This window comes from Meleagris gallopavo, chromosome 10 (assembly GCF_000146605.3).
Source record: "Meleagris gallopavo isolate NT-WF06-2002-E0010 breed Aviagen turkey brand Nicholas breeding stock chromosome 10, Turkey_5.1, whole genome shotgun sequence".
In the NCBI taxonomy this organism is placed as follows: Eukaryota; Metazoa; Chordata; class Aves; order Galliformes; family Phasianidae; genus Meleagris; species Meleagris gallopavo.
In genome coordinates this window covers 10501959-10521891 of record NC_015020.2, presented here as the reverse complement: position 1 = coordinate 10521891, position 19933 = coordinate 10501959, and the positions used below count along the sequence as shown (strand labels likewise).

General features: G+C 45.1%; 1 protein-coding gene across 1 annotated transcript; it reads left to right on the top strand.

Moving 5' to 3' along the window:
* Positions 1–7541: 7541 nt before the first annotated feature.
* Positions 7542–19219, top strand: LOC104912380 (notch homolog 2 N-terminal-like protein A; the record flags this gene model as incomplete). Its single annotated transcript, XM_031554966.1, has 3 exons — positions 7542–7648; positions 17240–17499; positions 18214–19219. Coding segments are annotated over 3 exons (810 nt in total), but the record flags the coding sequence as incomplete, so codon positions are not given.
* Between the last annotated feature and the right edge of the window lie 714 nt (positions 19220–19933).

Here is a 19933-nt window from a genome sequence, read left to right as displayed (position 1 = left end):
GCAGCCGGTAGGAGCGCCGCATCTGAATCGGGAGTGGGGAAAAAAGCTGTTTCCTGAGAGTGGTTTGGCCACCTTTGCTCAAAAAGGACTGAAAAGGCAAAGGCTCCCAATAGCGTAGGTGTCTTACAAAGTCAGAAGTACGTGCTCTTGGTTGAAGAGAGGCACGGTGCACATCAGGACTGTTCCTGCAGACGGCTTACCCAGCCGAGCAAATAGTGGTGATACTCGTTAGTACAGTGGTGAGCATCCCATAGTGGTGAGCATCCCACCTGTCCCGCAGGAGAGCAGCTGATAGGACGGCAGGTGATGGCCTCAAGCTGTGCCAGAGGAGGCTGAGGCTGGATATTAGGAGAAATGCGTTCTCGGGAAGAGCATAATGCCCTGAGATGGGCTGCTTGGGGATGTGGTGGGGTCACCGTCCCTGGAGATGTTGAAGAAACATTTTGATGTTGTGCTGTAGGACGTGGTTTAGTGAAGAAGTGTTGGTGGTGGGTGGATGGTTGAGCTGGATGATCTTAGGTGTCTTTTCCAACTTAATGGCTCTGTCATTATAAGATGGTCCAATGCTGGTTTTGCAAAGGCTACGGATCGTGCCTGTTGATTTAAGCATTGCCGTAATATCAGCAGCTTCCCAGCTCATTGCTGACCTGAGGCTCTCATCCTGGCATAGCACCTGCAGTGTCTGCCCCAGCCCTGCCTGCATGTGGGAGCAGGGTGGCTCTCCCAGGCTGGAAACAGCTTCTGAGTGCTAACCTCCATTCCTTCAGTGAGTGGAGAAAGGAAAGCTGAAGTCACTGAAAGGGTATTTTCAGGTGTCTGTTCAGCTGTCTTGATGCTCTTGTGCAAGAGGCTGCAAGGTTCTGATGTCAGCCCTCTTGGTCAATGACTAGGAGGCTCCTGGATGCGCCCAGGTTTGGACGGCTCTGCCTCATCATGCAAGCCCAATGGCACGGCAACTTGCTTTTCCAGTTGAGCTTCTGTTTAGTTTGTAGAAGTCTGCAGTTGAAGCTGCAGTGAGCTGGGGTGGGGCGGGAACACCTGCACTTCTGGTGAGGACACTTTCCTGATAATTACTGTTAATGGTGGTGATTTGCTCCTTGTCTGATCAGTCAGCAATGAGTGAAACAGGAATGCTCACTGGTAAAGCCCACCCTGATTGCCCCCAATAATTGCCGAAGCCAGCGACTTGAGTTCTGAGTCCGGTTTCACTGCAGAGCAGGTGGGTGTGTGGGGCCCCACAAAGGTGTTGTGGACCACGCTTGGGATCTTTTGAGGTCTTGAGATCCTGCTGACAGTGCTGGGTCTGCTTGCTTGATAGGGGTTTGCTGAACAGCAAGTTTTACTTGATCTATTTGGAGGTGTTACTGTATCACGTTTGCTCTTATCAAAGGTGCTGGTTTAGACTTTCAAAACTGAGCATGATTAGCATCTGGCTCACTCACATCACTTCCTGCAGGGCACTGCTGAGAGCAGGAAGACATGAAGGCACTCTCACAGTTGTTCTCAAGGCCTAAATGTTTGGGAAAAGAGGACCGGTGCCTCTGGTAGCATTTGGCATTGGAATCTCTTCTGTTTTCTTTGTTGCCTTCTGTGGCTGTTTCCCTCCTAATTTTAGGTGTCTTGCTGCAGATACAGCAAGTTGCTATTTCCCTCCAGTGAGTTCTGGTCCTATTCACCCTCTCCCATTTTCCAAAGTGGTGTCTGTGTTGTGGAATGCCTTTGAAGCCTTGGGCTGGATGTGGCCCTCGCTGACAGAGGGCCTGGGCGGGTGGGATTGAGCCCCGTGTCCTTTGTGGAGCTGGGAGCAGTGATGGCAGGGCAGCAGGGTGCTGACAGCCCGCTGCTTCTGCATGCCAGCATCTCATCTAACAGCAGAACCAGACGGCTGCAGCATGTAACTTCAGGCTTCAAGGAAGCAGCATACGTTTGTAGTCGTGGCTAAAGGCTGCAAAGCCAAGGGACAGTACAGTGCTTCTTTAATTCTGACCCATTAAGGAAATGGCATCCATCTTGGGGGGGGGGTGGGGGGAAGAACTTCTCTAAGCACCTAAAGTCCTTCTGTAATTCTTATTTTCTGTGCATTCATTCTGATATCATCTTGCCAACAGAAGTTTGAGGGCTGTGTCTTGTCAATGCCTATCCAGAAGTATTGCCTGTATCGTTCTAAACATGCGGTCCTCTGAGGGCTGCAGAAATAATTACTGGGACTGTTTAGAAAATAGTCTGTTCCTAAGGCACATGTCCTTTTTTTAGCCTGCACGAGGATGAAAAAAGAGCTTTGTATCCCAAAACGGCACTGATGTCTGCTGTTTGTTCCACACAGAGAGTCTTCATCTTGTTGCTCTGACATCACTATGGGCTGCAATGGAAGCTACAGCAAGCAGCAGGCTGGCATTTCACAGGGCAGGCATTCGTCATGTTCGAATTAATAAAGATTTAGTGCTGGAGAATGATGGAGGACTGTGGAGAACACGCAAGCATGGCTTCCGTCTGCCAGATTTCCATAGAAACACCAATACCTCCTCAGCACTTTAATTGCCTTCCCTACTTTTTTTTTTTTTTTTGGTCGAGAACTTTTTTTTAGCTCAATGCTTTATGTTGCAGCTGTGGATTTGAGGCATTTGGGCTTTGTTTGGAAAACTGAAAACATAGGAAGGCAGACAGCAGTAGCTGTGAAAGGAAATGGAAGATGTGGTTACTGACAGGATTTTGAACCGTTTTATAAATTCATCCTGAATTCAATGTCTGTTAAGTTCAGCTTTTTCTCAGCAGTTCTTCAATAGGAGAAGTGCTGTGCGAGCTGCCACTGGTAGGAATACAGTCCTCCAACTGGCTGCTAAGGTGAGACCTCAGGCAGAAGGAATTCATTTCCACCTGTGAGTTTGGACAGCAGTTCCCAGCCCTGCTTTTAAGAGAGCAGAGAGCTGTTTTTGCCAGTTCCTGGATTCTTGAGCTTGTATTAAAAAAAAAAAAAAGATGGATTTCTAAAACCAAATCTCTTCTTACAGCCTCGTTCTTCTAAAATCCTGTTAAATACACATTTCTGAAGGTTTTTTACACTTCTGAGGTCTGGAGAAGCTGGCAGAAGAAGCCCAACCAGTTTAGATCATGGGGTTTTCTCACAGGGTGCAGAGGCTGAATTCCTTCGTATTGCTCTGAGCTCTGCTCAGTCCCACAGATTATGTGAAAAATTATTGACTTCTTCCTCACTGCATAATCTTACTCGAACTGTAATCTTTTGAGGTTAGCATATCATGTAATTAGTTATCTCTCCTTTGTGGTTTTCCTTCAAAACTGGGCTATCTCAGGGTGTTCTCAGCATTATTCCTTACAGCTTTTAGAGCAGTTCGCTCCCTCGCTCTCTGCAGTGCCAGCTGCTGCTGCAGAGGAATGTTGCCCCTGTCGGCACAAACAGAAGCTACCAGTCTTCCTCTGGAATTGCTCCTCCTCATTCGGGGTTTTCTTGGCCGCTGCTTTTACGCTCTGCTATCCTGGAGGGAAGCGGGAGCAGTTTTTCACTGCCTTGCTGCCCTGATGTGCTGTGGTTTCTCATTGTGTTGGTGGTACTTCAGAGCTGATGAGCTGGCAGATGGGACTCCTGTGCATCCTGCCCTGCTGCTGCCAGCACTGAGTCCCTCTCTCCTTCCTCCTGGTGTGTGATGGCAGCAGTTGATGTCAGTTGCAATGGTTAAATCCATCAAAAAATATATTTTGCCCCCTCATTTTCTTTCATGTATTTAACGTTATACTTTTAGGTTTTTTTCTTCTGTGTGATAATTAGGTTGTTTTCAACTTTTCCCCAGAAAACAATGCTTGCACTTAGAGCCAAGTTTCAGCCAAATGTGTCAGATGTCTAGATATAAAGATACTGAGTTTCTCTAAACTTACTGGAGAATTTGCGGGCAGAAAGAGGAGGGAGGCCAGTGCAGTGTCATTCTACGGATAAGGCTGTACTGGGTTCAGTGGTCCAGCAGGCTCAGTTAGAAAATGTTTCCTCTTTCGCAGTAAAACCTTTGGTCAGAGCCGCCTTAGATGCAGGATCATCAGCCACGCTTCACAGAGCTACAGGAAACCAGCTTCGTAACGTCTCTTCCTCGCAGCATTAATTGTTGTATTTCAAGGTTTTGTTTCTGCTTGACTTTTTCTGAGCTTACAGGTGAGGAGCATGTTGGCCTTACTTTCCCGTTAGCACTCGCTGCAAAGCCCCTTCAGATTTCTTCTGGTTATGGCTCTGTTTCCCAGTGCTAGCCTTCTCTCTTAAAAGCTGAGCTCCAATGCTTTCGGCTCCCAGTGCCAACTCTTTGCTATTTCTTTCAGTTTTCTAGCCTGGAAGGAGTCTGAATTTGTAGTGTGCAGGTGAGGAACAGAAACCAAATCACAACTTTGAGATCATCTTGGCATCCTTAAAGAACAATGAGGCAGAAGCGTAACTTCTTTCCCTCTACTTTTACTTTAACAATCTCTTTAGCCAAAAACATGAAACCTGAGCTAAGTCGTACCACAGCTAACTCTGTTCTGCTTCAGATGCTCGGAGTCACGGCACATCCAGTGGATGTTCTGAGGGTAATGCTTTGTGCCTGAGCTCGTTGTGCTGCACTCAGGCCTTGGAGAACAATCCTGGTGGTCCAGTTAATGTACCGGAGTGAAGTTGGGCCTATGTGCAGGTGTTGTGCGAGGGTTTGTATGGGCTCTAGACTGGGTCATGCTGCTGATAGCATTTGTCTCAGGCACATTTAGAGCCCTCATCTTAGAGGCCTTTCAAGCTTATCTAGAATGCATGTTAGAATTGAACACTTCTCTCTCTAAGTGGTAGCCTGCCCACTTCACCATGAGGGCTTCAGGCAGCTTTTGATCATCACGGGGTGATTTCCCCATCTCCTTACATGGTTCCCAATGGGACTGGTAGAAGTGGCACAGCGGGGAGCCCTGGGCTTTCCCCACAGAGACCTGCAGCACACCTGAGTGAGGCTGGGGCAGGGCCAGCAAACAATCCCCATTGCTTTTAATCTTATCTTTTAAGCACAGAAGGGGATGGCCAAAAGCAGCACTTCCATCCCAGTCTGGACAGCGGAGATGGTAGCAGTGGCTGGCTTGTAAAAACAAGAGTGTCATCCCATGCTGTACACAACAAAACACTGCTAGTTGGAGTACTGGATGTCTCACTCATGCCGGCTGAGGTAGAAGATGGTTTCTGGTACTGTTTGCTTATGAGCACAGAGTAGTGCAGTAGCAGAAAAGCAGCTTTTAAAGTAAGTGGTGTTGAAATGCCTCGGTTTGGTGCACGTTGTGAAATTGTTGAAGATACCATGAAATACAGGAAGGCAGTGCTTTGTGCACAGAAATGCTAATGCTGCTGTGAGAACTGCAGCCTTCAGTTTCCCCTGTGATTTCTTTTTTTTGAAGAGAAGTCATTGTGTTACTTTTAATATTCATTTTGATATATTGTTACATGTATATTAACTTCAGTTCTAGTCACGTTTCAGTGCTTTTCTGTTCAGTCTGTTTTAGTCTTAATCTGCAAAAAATCACTTTTCTTTGTCTTTTTTAGCATTGTTCAGTTCTAAGTTTTAACATGCAATATGTGTTTAGCTGCCTGCCTTCTGCTCTTCAATCCTTCCCTGCTAAAGAATTCCAAGGACTACTGGTCGTTTAATGACCCTCTAAATGGCAGTTCAAGGCAAAAATAATTTGTCAAAAACCAGGGGGAAATTAATGATTACTTTGCCAAAGCCTCTCTGCGGTAGCCATGCGTGGTCTAGCAAGCAGAGCTGGAGCTGCTGGATGGGATCCTTGCTGGAAGCCCCGCTCCGTGGCCGTGCTGCTCGGTGCAGTTGTGCAGTTGGCTGACTCTGGCCAGGCGCTGGTTAAGCTTTTACCACACAGGTTACAAAATCCTGGCCGGGCAGCTCTCGCTGGGGATGCGGGCGCTCCAAGGGGTTACAAAATCCTGTCTGAAAGCTGGGCTCAAAGGAAATAATCCTCTGGGTGTTTGCTTCACTGGCTTGATCGGTTTAAAAACACAAGCTAACAGTGTTAAGGTAGTGAGGTGGGAATGCCAGCTCTCTGTCTGTCCTGATTCCTTGAGGCTCACTATGCCATCCACTGCAACATCTCGTGCTTAGCATAGGTGGGCAGAGGGGTCCAATCGTTACCAGTACTTCAGCTTCCACTGAGCACAGTGTGAGCTGTGCTGCGGCTCATTCCTGCTCTGAAAGGAGCTGCTGCACCTCTGGTTTCTGGCAGGAGCAGATGAGGTTTGGAAGCTCGTGGATGCTGATGCTAAATGGGATAAAACTTGTCAGACAGGTGTGTATCAGTGTAAGCGTGTCTGACCGCCGTGGGGGGGAATGCCGTACAAAATCCGTGCTGATATTTCTGTTGCTTAGTAACGCTGACCCCAAGGTTATCTGAAAGGGGCTCCGAGTGGAATTCAGTTCATTTCCTGAGAGCTCTACATGAGCAGTGCTATCCAAGTGCCCCATTTTCAGAAATGGAGTTAACAGGAAACAGGCGTGCTCGTGTGTGGGAAATATTATTAATGCTCCTGGGCTGTGTTCTACAGCAGTTGCTGGCATGAAGCACTGCACCTCACAGTGCGTACGACCTGTTTACGTGCACCGGGGTTATTGTGAAATACCCAAAAAGACCCTGGGTGGGGGCAGCTGGAGGACAGGACTTCTGGGTACATGGGTAAAGTTTGGGATAGGACCCACATCTTCTGGTTCCTAGAGCTTTACCCACTGGTGCTATTCAAATGGCAGGCTCTGGTTTAGATGGACTGATTAAAGCTCTGTGGTTCTAGAGTGCCCTCTGCTCCGGATTTCTTACCCATCTGCTGCCTTAGAGCACAGCCATCTTGCTGGTTCAGATCCTGGCCAGGAGATGAGCACTTGCAGTGTCACTTCCATCAGAACTGATGTCACTGTAAGTTTCAGTAAACCTGGAAGAAAATTGTTCAGTACTGAGCTATGTAATGTTCAGTGCCTTCTGTAAAACACCGTGCTAAAAATGACAAGTTTGAGGTACTCAATATTTTTTCCTCATGAATACCGAAGTCTTTTCCTGCCTGGATTGCTAGAACCTTTCAGCAGGGGAGCTTATGAGGGACAGGTGACCGTATTTCAATGCCAAGTGTCCCTGGAGATAGTTGAAAGAAAGGAGGAACTTAAGTTATTTTGAAAGGAGGAAAGTTTCACTGCAGAATTTTGATTAGGAAGTAGTAACTGTATGACACTAAAGGTAAAATATGCGAGTGCTGATGTGATTATACCTAGCCTGCTGAAATTACTCTGTGCTTTCCTTTGAAAATCTACCTAAAAGAAGTTCTGGATACATTTAGTTGCCTGATGAAGAACCAAACAGAGATTTGCTCTTTTGGTCTGTCTTCCTTAATGCTGCAGGGTTTAAATTAAACTGTGTGATAATGTCTTTGGGTTTGTTCCAGTCATATAAAATTCTCAGTTATAAGATTTTCATTCCCCAAAATATGTTAATGAAACTTTGACTTGACACGTACTGCTATCAAATGAACTTCTGTGTTGTTTTTTCTTTTCTTTCTCCTTTCAGCTTTGCAGTGTATGGATGATTCCAAGCCTTGTGTTAATGAGGGAAAGTGCATTCCTTATCAGAATGGCACAGGATATTGCAAGTAAGTTGTTTTAATTTCTAATTGTTTCATTTGTCAGTGTTCTTACATTAAGGGTCATAAAAAGAAAGGAAATGTGAATTGTTAAGATTTACTTACCATGTGCATTCGGCATTAACAGTTTTAACGCAGTGTGTATTTCTTGCTAGTGCTTTAGTTCTTCTGTGCTGACTTGTAAGAAATCTGGAGTTCTCACCCAGATTTGTGTTTGGACCTGAATTGTTTGATTGCTTTCCCTTTGGTTAGGAAGAGAGGCAAAACTGAGCAGAGATAAGCACTGGTCATTGCTTCAAGAGAACTGCACATTAAATCAGAACTTGCCCCTCATCCTATAGCTGGAATTAACTTATAGAGCCTCAGCCCCAAATGGAATATTCTTGAGTTTTTTCATAGTCAGTCTGCACTTTGAAGAGTGCCACCTCCCTTCTGTGTGCTAGTAAGGTAACGTGGGAGTCACAAACAAATAAACAAGGCCAAACACCCACATGTATCTCTATCCTGTAATTGATTTTGCTAAGCGTTGACACCCATCTTTAATGGTGCCTTCACTTTGTTGTTGAGTGGAAAACTGATCATCAGCAGGAGCTTTGGAAGAATGAGTGGTGCCTGAGGAATGAGATCATGTCTATTTAAATGAAGTTCACCTATTTTAACTGTAATATTTAGATTTTTAAAAATTGAGTTATTTTGCAAAAAGTCCTGTTTGTTTGGGCTTGTTTACTTCATCTACAGCAAATAGATTTGCTTTCTAAACCTTTTTTACTTGACCAGTGTAAGCTGCCATTTTCAAGCTTGCTAAATCCTTCTTTCCTTAATGCTCTCATTCTTTAAGAATCAGTGAATTTTATCTTGTTGATGTAGCTCAGCTAACACATGACTCATGTCATGTATGTATCTATGTATCCACCTCCCTCACTCACACTTCTTGCTTCTTTCTGTGAATATGGTGCACCAAACTTGATGTACTTAAATTGCACCTGTGGCACACAAAGGGAAATCATCATCTAAGTTGGAGTTCTTCTCAGTTTGAAATCAATACCTGATGTCATAAAAAGGTGAATATATAACTTACTGTTCCCTATTGCTATCTTTTTAAATCCAGCTCTTACTGTTTCCTAGACCTTTCCTTTCTATTGCTTTAGGTTGCTGTCAACAGAAATGAGCTGCCCTTCTGAAACAAAGTTGGAATTTTTCTTACTTTTCACAGTTTTAAGACTGAAACAAGAAAGTGTGAGAAGTTAGTAGGTCTGTCTGATGAGTACCTAAGTGCAGGAGACTGGAGCCAAAGTATGTGGGTCATGTCCAAGACAATAAACACAACTGATGCTGGTGTTGCTTGTACCTTCCAAAGGACGTTTTTTTTTCTCCAAGTTACCTGTTCCTGTTAACTACGTCTTACACTGTTTACACAGTTTGTTTGGGGGGTTAACTTTTTTCAGTGCTTGTAGTGCAGTCTAGGTCTTCATGTTTTTATCATGGTAGTAGATTTGACCATTCTTAGGTTTTTTAGAATGTGCAGCAGTAACTTCATGTATAATTCTAACGTTGCCTTCCTCCTTTTAACGCAAAGTCTTGCAGGTCTTAAGCCAACCTCTCCTTCATATAACATTTAAGTTCTTTTGCAGGCACCAGAGTAACTGAAAAGGTCAATATACAGAGAGGAATATGTATCTGTTTTTCAGTTTTGGCTCAAGAACTTTTTTTACAGAAAGCACTGAAAAATAAAAAAAATAAAATAAAAAAATAAAACAAGCAAAAGAACCAACCCTCAGTTGTGGAGACTCTACCTTTAGTAGGCTGATTAGCATCCTGTTTTAGTTTTAACTTTTTGGTTGTGTTTGTTTTTTTTTGTTGTTGTTGTTCCTGCATGATGAGGAACTCTGAATAGAGGAACTTTCTATCTGGTGTTGTCAACTGAATGACTTTCTGAATATTTGATGCCTGTGAGCATAGTAATGGTTTGTTCAGGAAACAGAACTTATTAATGAGGCAAGCTGCTTGGCTTCTAGGTCTGCGGGATAGCTCACTGATCATCTAAATCTCCATGCCTTCCACTTTGTTTTTTCAGGTTTTCTGTAGTACTTCCTCTGCTGGGCAGTGAGTTATTACAGTAGACTCTTCCTCTTTCTGTACCTCCTCTCTGCAGAGTTGTTCTGGTGTGTGTTCGTTCTGTCCATTTAACCTTGCAGTCTGTAGGAAACAAGTGAGCAACTGGAGAAGAACCTGCGTTGGGGGTAATCATACGTGATGAATAAGATGTGGGTAATGTGAGTGCTGATAAGCAAAACATGTAGTCTGAATTCTTGGCAAAGCAGCAAGTGACAGCTTTCTTTGTCAGAAAATCCTGTTACGTTTACTTCTTTAAAAGAGAGCAAGATTTCTTGAGAAACCTTTATTCTGGTGGGTCTGGTTTCTGATGGGAACAGCGATTGTGACCTTTGTAAGGCAATTGGAACTGGGTTTTTATCATACGGCTCTTGCGAGTGCCCTTTAAGTAGCTCGGTTCCCCTGGTAATGCTCCAGGCCCATGGCTGTCATTTTGTGGCACTGTTTGATAGAATTACTGACCTTCTTTGACCTTGCTTTTATATTTAGAAAATTATGCATTCCTGTGTTTGCTTCTTCCAAGGGCAGAATTTTTACTGGAGAGATCGTTCTGTACTCATTCTCTGAGCGGTGTGGTGAGGACGCAGACCCTATTCCAAGGAATATGGACGTGTCTGCAGTAGGAATGAGAATGTCTTATAGCATTACAAAGAGAACCCATCCTTCCAAGCCTTCTGAGTCCTGCTTTGGCTAAAAGCGGTTTCAGTTGTGGTTTGGCTTGGTTTTGCCCTGCAGTATGTTTTATCTGAAAGCATCTCTTGACACCCTGTGGTACACTGGAACATTAAGCATGAGGGAGCCTTCTTGCATACTCTTATTTCCAGCAGAAGAATCGTGATAATGTCTTGTTGCCTAACTCCAATTGTGAACATCATGGGAAGGCCCTTTCTTCTCCTCTCCCTGCTGTTGGATGACTGGGAAGCAGCAGTAGGTAGAGCCCGGGTGGTGGTACTGCTATCTTGCAATAATATTTCTGCGATTGCAGGCAGACTGAGAAGTTGTGGGTAAAGGCAGCTGTTTCAAGGACAAGCAGAGCAGAGATTTTGGCCATGCTACCCTCCGTTCTTAGTGTTGGGATCGGCAGCAGGTGGATGTGGTAACTCAGATGGCCGTGGCTTTCCATGCTGTACATTCAGCAGGGTCCTGCAGCAAGCAGTAGTTTAGCTGGTTTCCCCTTGTATGGCAGCTGTGGCCTCTCCCAGCTTCCCTCCCTTGTGCCCCAGTGGGAGCAGAAGCAAGACTGCCAGCGAGAGAAGCAGAAGTGAGAAAGGAGGGAGTTTGGGGTAGGGGTGCCCAGGCCTGGGGGAGGAAGCTGGGCCTTGCTGCTTCTCATGTTTTATAGGCTTTTAAGACTGAATTTTTAACCTTACAACTGCTGCATTCTGTGTGTCCGGGAAGGATATCAGTATCTCTATATGAACTGAAGTACTGCTTGAGCACTCGTCCTTTGTTGAGCTGATGGTAAGAAGCGTGGTAGTAACCCGGGCTCATTTGCTGCGCTTAGTCAGACTTGGAGGCTGTTGAAGCAGGCTGATGCCAAAGGGGCTGTATCCCACAGCACGTCCTTTATGCCTGAAGCTCTGTGCAGCTGTGTGCTTTTGTGCCTCTTCTGTGAGCAATGTGTTTTCTGTGTGTGTGCTCAATTTTGTGCACGCCTTTAATCTGTGTGGTACAGGTTTAGCAGGACCTTAGTGCTAATCTCAGAGGCAGCAGCATGGTGGTACGGGGTTTCTAACCCACCCCCATGCTGGGATTTTGACCCACCTTTCTTCCCAGCTGGATCATCTTACATCTGAGTGTGAAGTCATTTACGAAGACTTCTGGGACCGAAGACAAGATCCTAGGCTAAAACTGCTTCAGGGACTGCAGCAGATATCTTCTCAGCGGCAGTCTTGAGGGACTAATCCCTTCGAGGCCAGTCAATGGGGAATACCCATAGGAGAACTGGTGGCAGGATGAGGTCTGAGAGTTTTCCAGAAAGGCTAAATACAAAATTTGAGAAGCTGTCCCTTTCTGAGAATGGACTGCCCTTTCCTGCTTCCTTCGGACTCCCTTCAGCGGTTAAAGGAGACCCTAGAGACCAGGGCAGAGGAGAAAGGGGGAGAGAACATACACTTTTCCACATCAAATCTGGGAAGAGCAGTGACTTGAGTCACTTGGTAGGAACTTTCTATTGTCATTTACCCGTGCAGACTGAGGGCTGTTCAGAGCTCAGGTGGTCAAAAAACGGTGAAGTAAATCTTGCTCATTCAAGCTTCAGCTCCTGTTCCTCCTTTGTACACAGCAAGCTGAATGCAGTACAAGTGCCTTCTGTGGGCTAGAGACAATAGTTGTGTACTGCTTTAAGTGCAGAACAGAGAGGCTGTCCCATCCCATGGTTTGCATTCAAAGTATGACGCATAAACGAGAGCCTTGAGACATGGGAAGGAACGCTTACTAAGCTAACCAGAGGATCCTGTTCTCCCTCCTGAGAGGAGGTGTAGGTGTGGGAGTCAGAAGCTGAGAGCCTGAAGGAAGTCTGGTTAAAATCTGCAGCGAAATAGCTGAGACCCTTCTCACGTTAGTCATCAGACTGCTTTTTTTTCCCTCTGCTGTTGAAGCATCTTCCAATCGAAGCGAGGGGAGTGTTGGGCTGGCTGGGGGAGAAGCAAAACTACGAGGAAATTCTTCCCTTCACATTTCAAATTAAAGCCATCTGCTTCCTTCTGTGCATCTCCAGATGATATCACTGGGCCCGAATAGGAAACTCCCTTGACAGTCAAACATCTGGTAGCGTGGTTAAAGCTGCCTGTGAGCACAATTGTAGAGGCTGAGCTGATGAATGTGAGCAGGCAGATATAACATGGCAGGTGAGAAGGTTTTTCCACCAGAACAGACGTATTTTCCAGGAGCTTTTTCAAAGGGAAAGAGAGCTAAGTACCGGGGGTAAATTCAGTGTACTTTCATAGCAGAAGAGCCAAAAAATGCAGCTTTTGGGAGTCTCCAGCTTTCGCTTTGTAGCACTAGTCAGACTGAATGCAGCTTTGTAGGTATGTGGATACTTCAGATTTGGATGAATACCTTCATTTTGGTTTTTACACCTCTTGTTTAGCTCCATGAGTGCTGAGGCAAAGGCAGGCTGGAGCTGAAAAGGAAGAAAAAAATAGGTTGAGCTCCAACTAAAGTATTTGTGCTGGAAAGTAGCCCAGAGAGAGTAAAGGAGAAGCTTTAATTAGAAGCAGCTGCATAACTGATGCAGCCCACAGGACATTTTCCCATTTCAAACTCTCCAGCTTTCAGAAATGATGATTTGAATTAAGTTGTATGTGAAATTTATTCTTAAAAGATTAAATTCCTGTTGAAGTAGGTTAGAGAACTCACGTCTCTCCAGAAAGTGCCAGAAGAAACTTAATCTTCCTGTTTCTTTTTCTGAGTGTTAGATGGAAAACTGAGGGCAAACAGTGGCTCTGATTTGGCAAAGATTTGGTTTCCTGTTCTGAGCATGTCACTTGGAGCTGACGCAAGCTGCTACAATTTGAAGCTGCACTGTAGGCAAGTGGTTGGGCTGTTAGGTGGTTTTTTTGTTTTCTTCCCAAAGAGATGGGATGAGAACTAAAGAGGAGTAGCTGGAAGCTGGAGTGCTGCTGGGGTTCTGAATGGAGTAGAGGATAATGGTGTCCTTTCAGAAGCCTGGTCGTCTTGTTCAGTGTTTCCTTCTGTCTTTATAGAGACCATTGAGTGCCCAACATGAATGGGGGGCAACACCAACACTTAGAACTGAGTCGCCGGTAGAAGTGCTGTTGACAGGAGATATGGCTGAAAATCTGGACTGCAGGTTTTCTGTTCTTTAATGTTCAGAAAGGATTGTGCTGGATTGCTGGAGGGGAAAGTTGCATAACTGTGTGACTGAGTGCTTAATCAGGAGAGCAAGACGGTGGGGATGAGGGCTGGGTATACCTGACTTAGCAGCTTTCCATAGGGAGACACGTTCTCTCTGGCATATTCTGTAAGGCTGTGCCTTATCTGGAAATAAAGAGCTTAAATCAAAAGAGCTTTTGCTGGAGTGCATGTTTTTCTGATTAGCCTCAGAAGATTCTGCAACAAGCCTGGTCTTGGAGCACTCCTCTGCTTTTACCAAACTGTAGAATCATAAAGGTTGGAAAAGACCCCTAGGATCACCTACTCCAGCCATCCACCAGTATTGCCCACTAAACCATGTCCCTTTGTACCAGAAGGGCTACACAGGGAGTTCTGGGCCAGCTGTGGGTGATACGATGTTGGCATGGAGCACAGGTCTCAGCCCTCCTGTCAGAGCTTACCAGCAGTGCTCTTAACCAGCATCGGGGCTCCCTGCTACCTGGGGGCAACAGTTAAGTGTACTTTGCCTGTCTCCGAATGCTGGGCTGGGTAGGATAGGTAGTTTATTTGCTTATGAGGAAAATGTGGGATGTTCTCTAGACTTTCTATTTTGTTCTGCAGCCTTCAGATGAAAAGGCGTTTCAGGGTTTATCTTTTAGGTGTGTTTTGGTCGGTTTTGTGTTTGTTGGAGCAGGTAGGAGTGTTGGAAGCCTCTTGTTTGCCTGATGAGATGTCCTAGGAGGGGCGCTGAGAAGCTCTGCTTTGTTGCTCTTTCTTTCATGAGAGGAAGCAAACAGATCCCGTCTGCTTTGGATCCTGGTGTGCTGTAAAGCTGCCCAACTCCTCAGCCACGGTGCAACCAGGAATCCCAATACTGAAATCTTGTGAGCCTTCTGGGACAGAAGTTCTATTTGACATTGTCCATTAATTAATCGTGTCTAGATGTCTAGAATGATGATTTTGCTGCAGCCATGTGGACAGGCTCAGAGCAGAGCTGCCCAGCACACAGAGTGCAGCTGTGAATGCTGTGGGAGTTGTGCCGTCGCGCAGCTTCTGGCACAGCTGTGCCTACTGGGTGCCAGATCTGTGTGATGGAGCTCCTGCACAGCCGTGCTGCAGCCTGCTGCTGTTCAGACTGACTTCTGTCTGAACATTTGCAATGGCAGCCCTATAGAACAGCCGTGTTTTGCCTTCCCTGTGCTGTGGCAGCAGCTAGTGCTGCAAGCCTCAAGCTGTTACAGTGAGGATGGCACGAGGCAGAGGACAGTCTGCAAATGGCACTGTCTCAGTGCTTGCAGGCTCTTTTAGTCCTGCCTTGCCCTGCAAAAGCTGCTCTTTCATGTCTGTTCTTGGGTATGAAGTTGAAAGTATTACCGCATGGTGAAAGGAGCCTAATTTGGGTGTGGAGAATGGTAAATTATGATTACGCACATCTATTATATGACTTGGTTGCTTTCACCGTGCAGCTAAAGCTGGTTAATACATTTTAACATGAGAAAAAACAGTTGTGGTCATCTAGTAACGACCTGTTGCGTAACTCGGATAATAGCGTCTGTGAATAGCTGTGTTTGAACTAGCGTGCCTGCTCGTCCTGCAGCAGCCAATCCTGGTGTGCTTTTAAACAAGCATGAGTGATGGAGAAATTCCACTGCAGCCTTAAATGCGTTGTTCCAGTTGTTTCTCTCCGCTGCTGAGATACTATGCACGGCCGTGTCTGAAAATAAAGTTTTTATCTGATTTCTAATTGGGATTTATGTAGCTTGAACTTCTGACTTCCATGTCTTATTGTATGCGTATCTTTCAGACTAGGATCTGTTGTTGAACCTTAGTTTCTTTATGGGGACTTGGAGCTTTTGATTAACTGTCTCCTTTCCTTTTCCCTTTGACATATAGACCCAAGCCTTTCTTTGTGCACACATTTCTATTGATCATTACTGTTGGCTTCTTTGAATCCATTTCAATCCTTCCCTCATAAAGAGGAGATTCCAAAACCAATACACTGGTTGTGCTTGCAGACATCAGGTGTAGCATAATCTCATTTACTGCCCGTTGGGAGCCCTGAGCAAGCCAGTCTTTCCTTCATCAGTATCCCATTTTGGGGAGAACGTTTTATGGTGTTTTCTTTGTAGAGATGTGACTTTGCAGTGCTACAGTGTGTTTCACATTGGAACTGGCTTGTTAAGCAGTCTGTGCTCCTCTGTCAAGAACCTGCGCTCTCTTTCACCTTCGAGTTTGATGTTTTCCTTTGTTATTCATTGATAGAAGTGTTACATAGCAGAGGAATGAGAGCAGGCCCCTGTAGTGTGGCCCCTCTGGAAACAGAGCTTCATGGCCATTCCTTGATTTAAACTCAATTTTAAGGCTTATTATCCACCGTGCATTCTGAAATGCTTAAGGAAAAGGCTTCACTGTTACATTCTTGTCTTGGGGCTAGCTGGAGACTTCATGCATTTCGTGGAGCTCTCTTTGGATGTGAATAACTCACTGATTTAATAATTGCATCTGTGTTGTTCAGGAGGAAAGCATAGCTGATGTTCTTCTCTCAATCTGTGCGATGAAATGCGTGTCCTCTTTCACAGGCTGTGTGTGTCTTAGATTTCTTAGCAGTAAAAGCATGCAGCTGTGCTCTGCAGAAAAAGCAGCAGGCGGACGGTCACGTTTTGTGTGTGTTAAGGCAGTGGTTTTTATCCAGCGTTACCATCTTGCAGCTTTCTGCTGCCTGGAAGAAACAAATGGGAGGGGGTGGCACAGAGGTGATGTTTGCAGGCTGGGTCCTGTATCGCTGGAAATCAAATGGAAAATTTGTGGTACAAAGGCCAGTTAAAAGATGGATTGCAGCTGCCAAGCACAGTCAGACTGTATTGACATAAGTTTAGGTTAGAGAGAAATAACTGCAATTATTCTGTAATCGCAGATCTTTGTATAAAATATTACCCTGGTTATAGATAGTGTGTGTGTGTGTGTATTCTCTTTGCTGTGGGAGAGGGAGGAACAGTGACCTTGCAGTCAGGGTGCTCGCCAGGGGCGTGGGAGACCTGCCTGCAGTGCTGGTGCTGCTCACCCAGGGCAGGCTGCTGCACGTTTGCTATCAGCAGGAGGAGAGTGCCGTGCTCCTGTCCCACGGGACTGCTGAGGGAAGGGATCTGCTAAAAATCCTGAGGCCCTCAGACAGTGCCCTTGGAAAGGCTGTGTTTTGGGAGATGGATGATACCTGATGTTAATTCCTGTTTCTGCAAGTGCTAGATTTTGTTTTGAAAAAGGATGCTGATTACAATGGGGATGGGTGCAAGATGTTGGTCGTTACTCAGCAGTTCTTTAGCACTTGGGTTTGTACTGAGGTTTTGAAGGGAAGTACGAGAAGTTGTTCTGATGTCAAATGTAACTGTGATTGTAGGCAGTACTGGCTTGTTTTGTAGTGAATGATTTCAGAGTTTGAACTTCGGTTCTCAGTTGTTTCTGTAACATTGCTCAGTCCTGGAGAAAGGCCTCATCTGCCACATCTATAGCTTTATCATCTGGGACTGTCAGTGTTACTGTCAATTATGGCAAATTCGAAGAACTGAGATGGTGGGCAGACTTGGTTCTTGATGTCTTCCCATGGTACCAAAGCTTAAGGTGAACGTACTACAAATAATTTCTTTTCTACTGCAGGTGTCGAGAAGGCTATCTTGGAGACTACTGCCAGTACAGGAACCCCTGTGAAAGCAATACGTGTAAGAATGGGGGAACCTGTGAAACCACATCTCTGATCGGAAAGGCCACCTGCAAATGTGCTCCAGGGTTCACAGGAGAGGACTGTCAATACTCTGAATCACACATCTGCTATGTGTCCCAGCCCTGCCTGAACGGAGGAACGTGTCATCCTCACAGCCAGGAAACGTATGAGTGTGTCTGTCCTCCAGGTTACACAGGTGGGATTCTGCATTCGTGCCTTCAGACCCCCTCAGTTGTGAATTTCCCAGTGCTAGAACATTTGGGGGCAGTTGAGGTGCTCTCAAATTCAATAGCTCAAGCACAGGAAATGAGATGAAGTCCAAATGACTTCATGATAAAAATAAAAAATAAAAAATAAAAGAGTGAAAGGGGGTGGGGAGAGAAAGTCAAACTCCATACCCTCTACACGTAAACAGAAAGATATTTGTCTTGTGGGGCTGTCCCCGTGGGAAAACTGACTGTAGAAGCTATTCTGAAATGGCGGTTACAATTTTAATTCACAATCTACCTTCTAGAGAAAATGAAGTCAGTTTGGCCAGCAAAATCTTCCAGTGGGAAAATGTTAATTGGTTGCCTGAGGAGCAGCACGGAAATTCCCACCTTCCTTTCTTGAAGGGAAAGTAGAACAAGAGAGTGACTGGCAGTGTGGTACGATTTCAGGTCGTGGGTTATTTTTATAAATCACAAAGTTCTATATCTTCCTGGTAACGTATAAATAGATTACAGACTTTCTCCTGTAACCAGCAGGTTAATTTTGTTTCAGATATTGTAAAATATAAAATAATTCCTATGATTACTTTACGTATACATGGTTTAAGTTAAGAAGTAGTACACCAGCCATTTTGGGGTAGCTTGAAGCATGATGTGTGGAACTGTTTTCCATATTAATTTCTTATGTCTTCATCCTACAGGAAAGGACTGTCAGTGGATCGATGCCTGTACCTCTCAACCTTGTGCCAATGGAAGTACGTGTACCGTATCTGGACATAAGTTCTCCTGCATCTGTCAGTCTGGCTACACTGGCCAGAAGTGTGAGATAGATGTGGACGAATGTGCCACATCAGGCCTTTGTCATCATGGTGGGACCTGTATCAATTTGCACGGTTCATTCCGATGCCAGTGCAAACCAGGCTATACAGGGCATCGCTGCGAGAGCACCTATGTGCCGTGTTCTCCATCACCCTGTATGAATGGAGGAACTTGTCACCAAACAAGTGACTTCACCTTTGAGTGCAACTGTCTGCCAGGTGAGTGCTGCTTATTCCAAGTGCTCGGTTTTGTAGCCTTGTCACTGCATTCCTCTCTATGTTCTTCTGAAAACTTCTCCCTGGGAGTGTTTGTCTCCGTAACGTAAGGCTGAGGGGCAAAATATCAGGTGGGAAGCTCGGTTAGGAGCTTAACTTTCTGTGTGTCAGTACTTTATGGTGTGAAAAGAGGAGGTATAATAGGTGGGTGAGTGATGGGACTGGTTGGATCACAGCCAGAAAACAGCAGATTTCTTTGGAACCCAATTGGAGGCAGAGAGTTAAATAAGTAAAAACTGACATGTATTCAAGGTCAGAGTATGTCCTGATACAGACTCTGGTAACGTAACCCCTGTAGAGACATGTTTCATGTCAGAGAGGGTTAACTTCAGTGCTTGAATGAAGATGAATATTTGTCTTTCCTTCTCAGTCCCTATCCCTAAAGTTAGTTTCCTTTTCTTTCCTTTCCTCCTCCAGTACTTCCAGTGTATTATTTCCAACTCACTATGACCAATACTTCCTGGTAAATTATTTTTTATGTGTTTTCTGATGCTGTTATCTGCTCTGAGTTCATCCACAATAGGGATAGCATGCTTACTCAGTACCATGGGCTGTATTGATGCTGTGTGTGAACACCTGCTTAGCACCCTGGCAGTCTCATCCGCACCTAATAATCATACAATTCTTTGCATATCATTTTTTTTTTTTTTGAGCTTGTTTGGGTTTTTTTTTAGGGCGGTACTTTTTACTGTGTAATTCAGTCCCTGGGAAACTGATTGTTTGGAAATGCCTTTGACTAGACTTCCACTTAACTGTGTTGCAGTCTGGCATGCGAACAGTTAGTGTGTGGTAATGTAGAGAGCTAAACCCTCCTCTCTTCAACATTTTTTTGCTGTTGTTATTTATATGAAAGATGTAGCTGCCATGGATGCTGAATTCACTGCGTTCTCATGAGGATTAGCTGAGGTTGTGTTGATGCATTTAGAATTTAAGTTGTGAAGAGTACTTCTTGGAGACCTTCTCCTTGAAATGTTGGGAATTTTCTTAGATCTATTTAGCCAGTGTGGGAAATGTAAGATCTGATGCAGAAACATCTTGGGGGAGGGGGGGAAGAGGAGAGGAAGGTGAAGTCTGCAGGGCTTGATGCTGTGATGCTGATAAGGCAGGATGCTTTTGTTACTTTTACAGAGATGCACGTCTGAGTAGGAGCACGTTTTCCCCAGAAGAGTGTGTGGGCTGGTTCAAGGATGCTCAGAAAAGAGAAATGAGATTGCTGTAGTAACAGTTACGCACCCACACTGCCCACAGAGGTTTTTGGATTAGAATTTGCCTTTTTGGACTTGTAACACAACTTGTAGAAAGGAGGGGGAGGGGGGGGGTGAGTTGG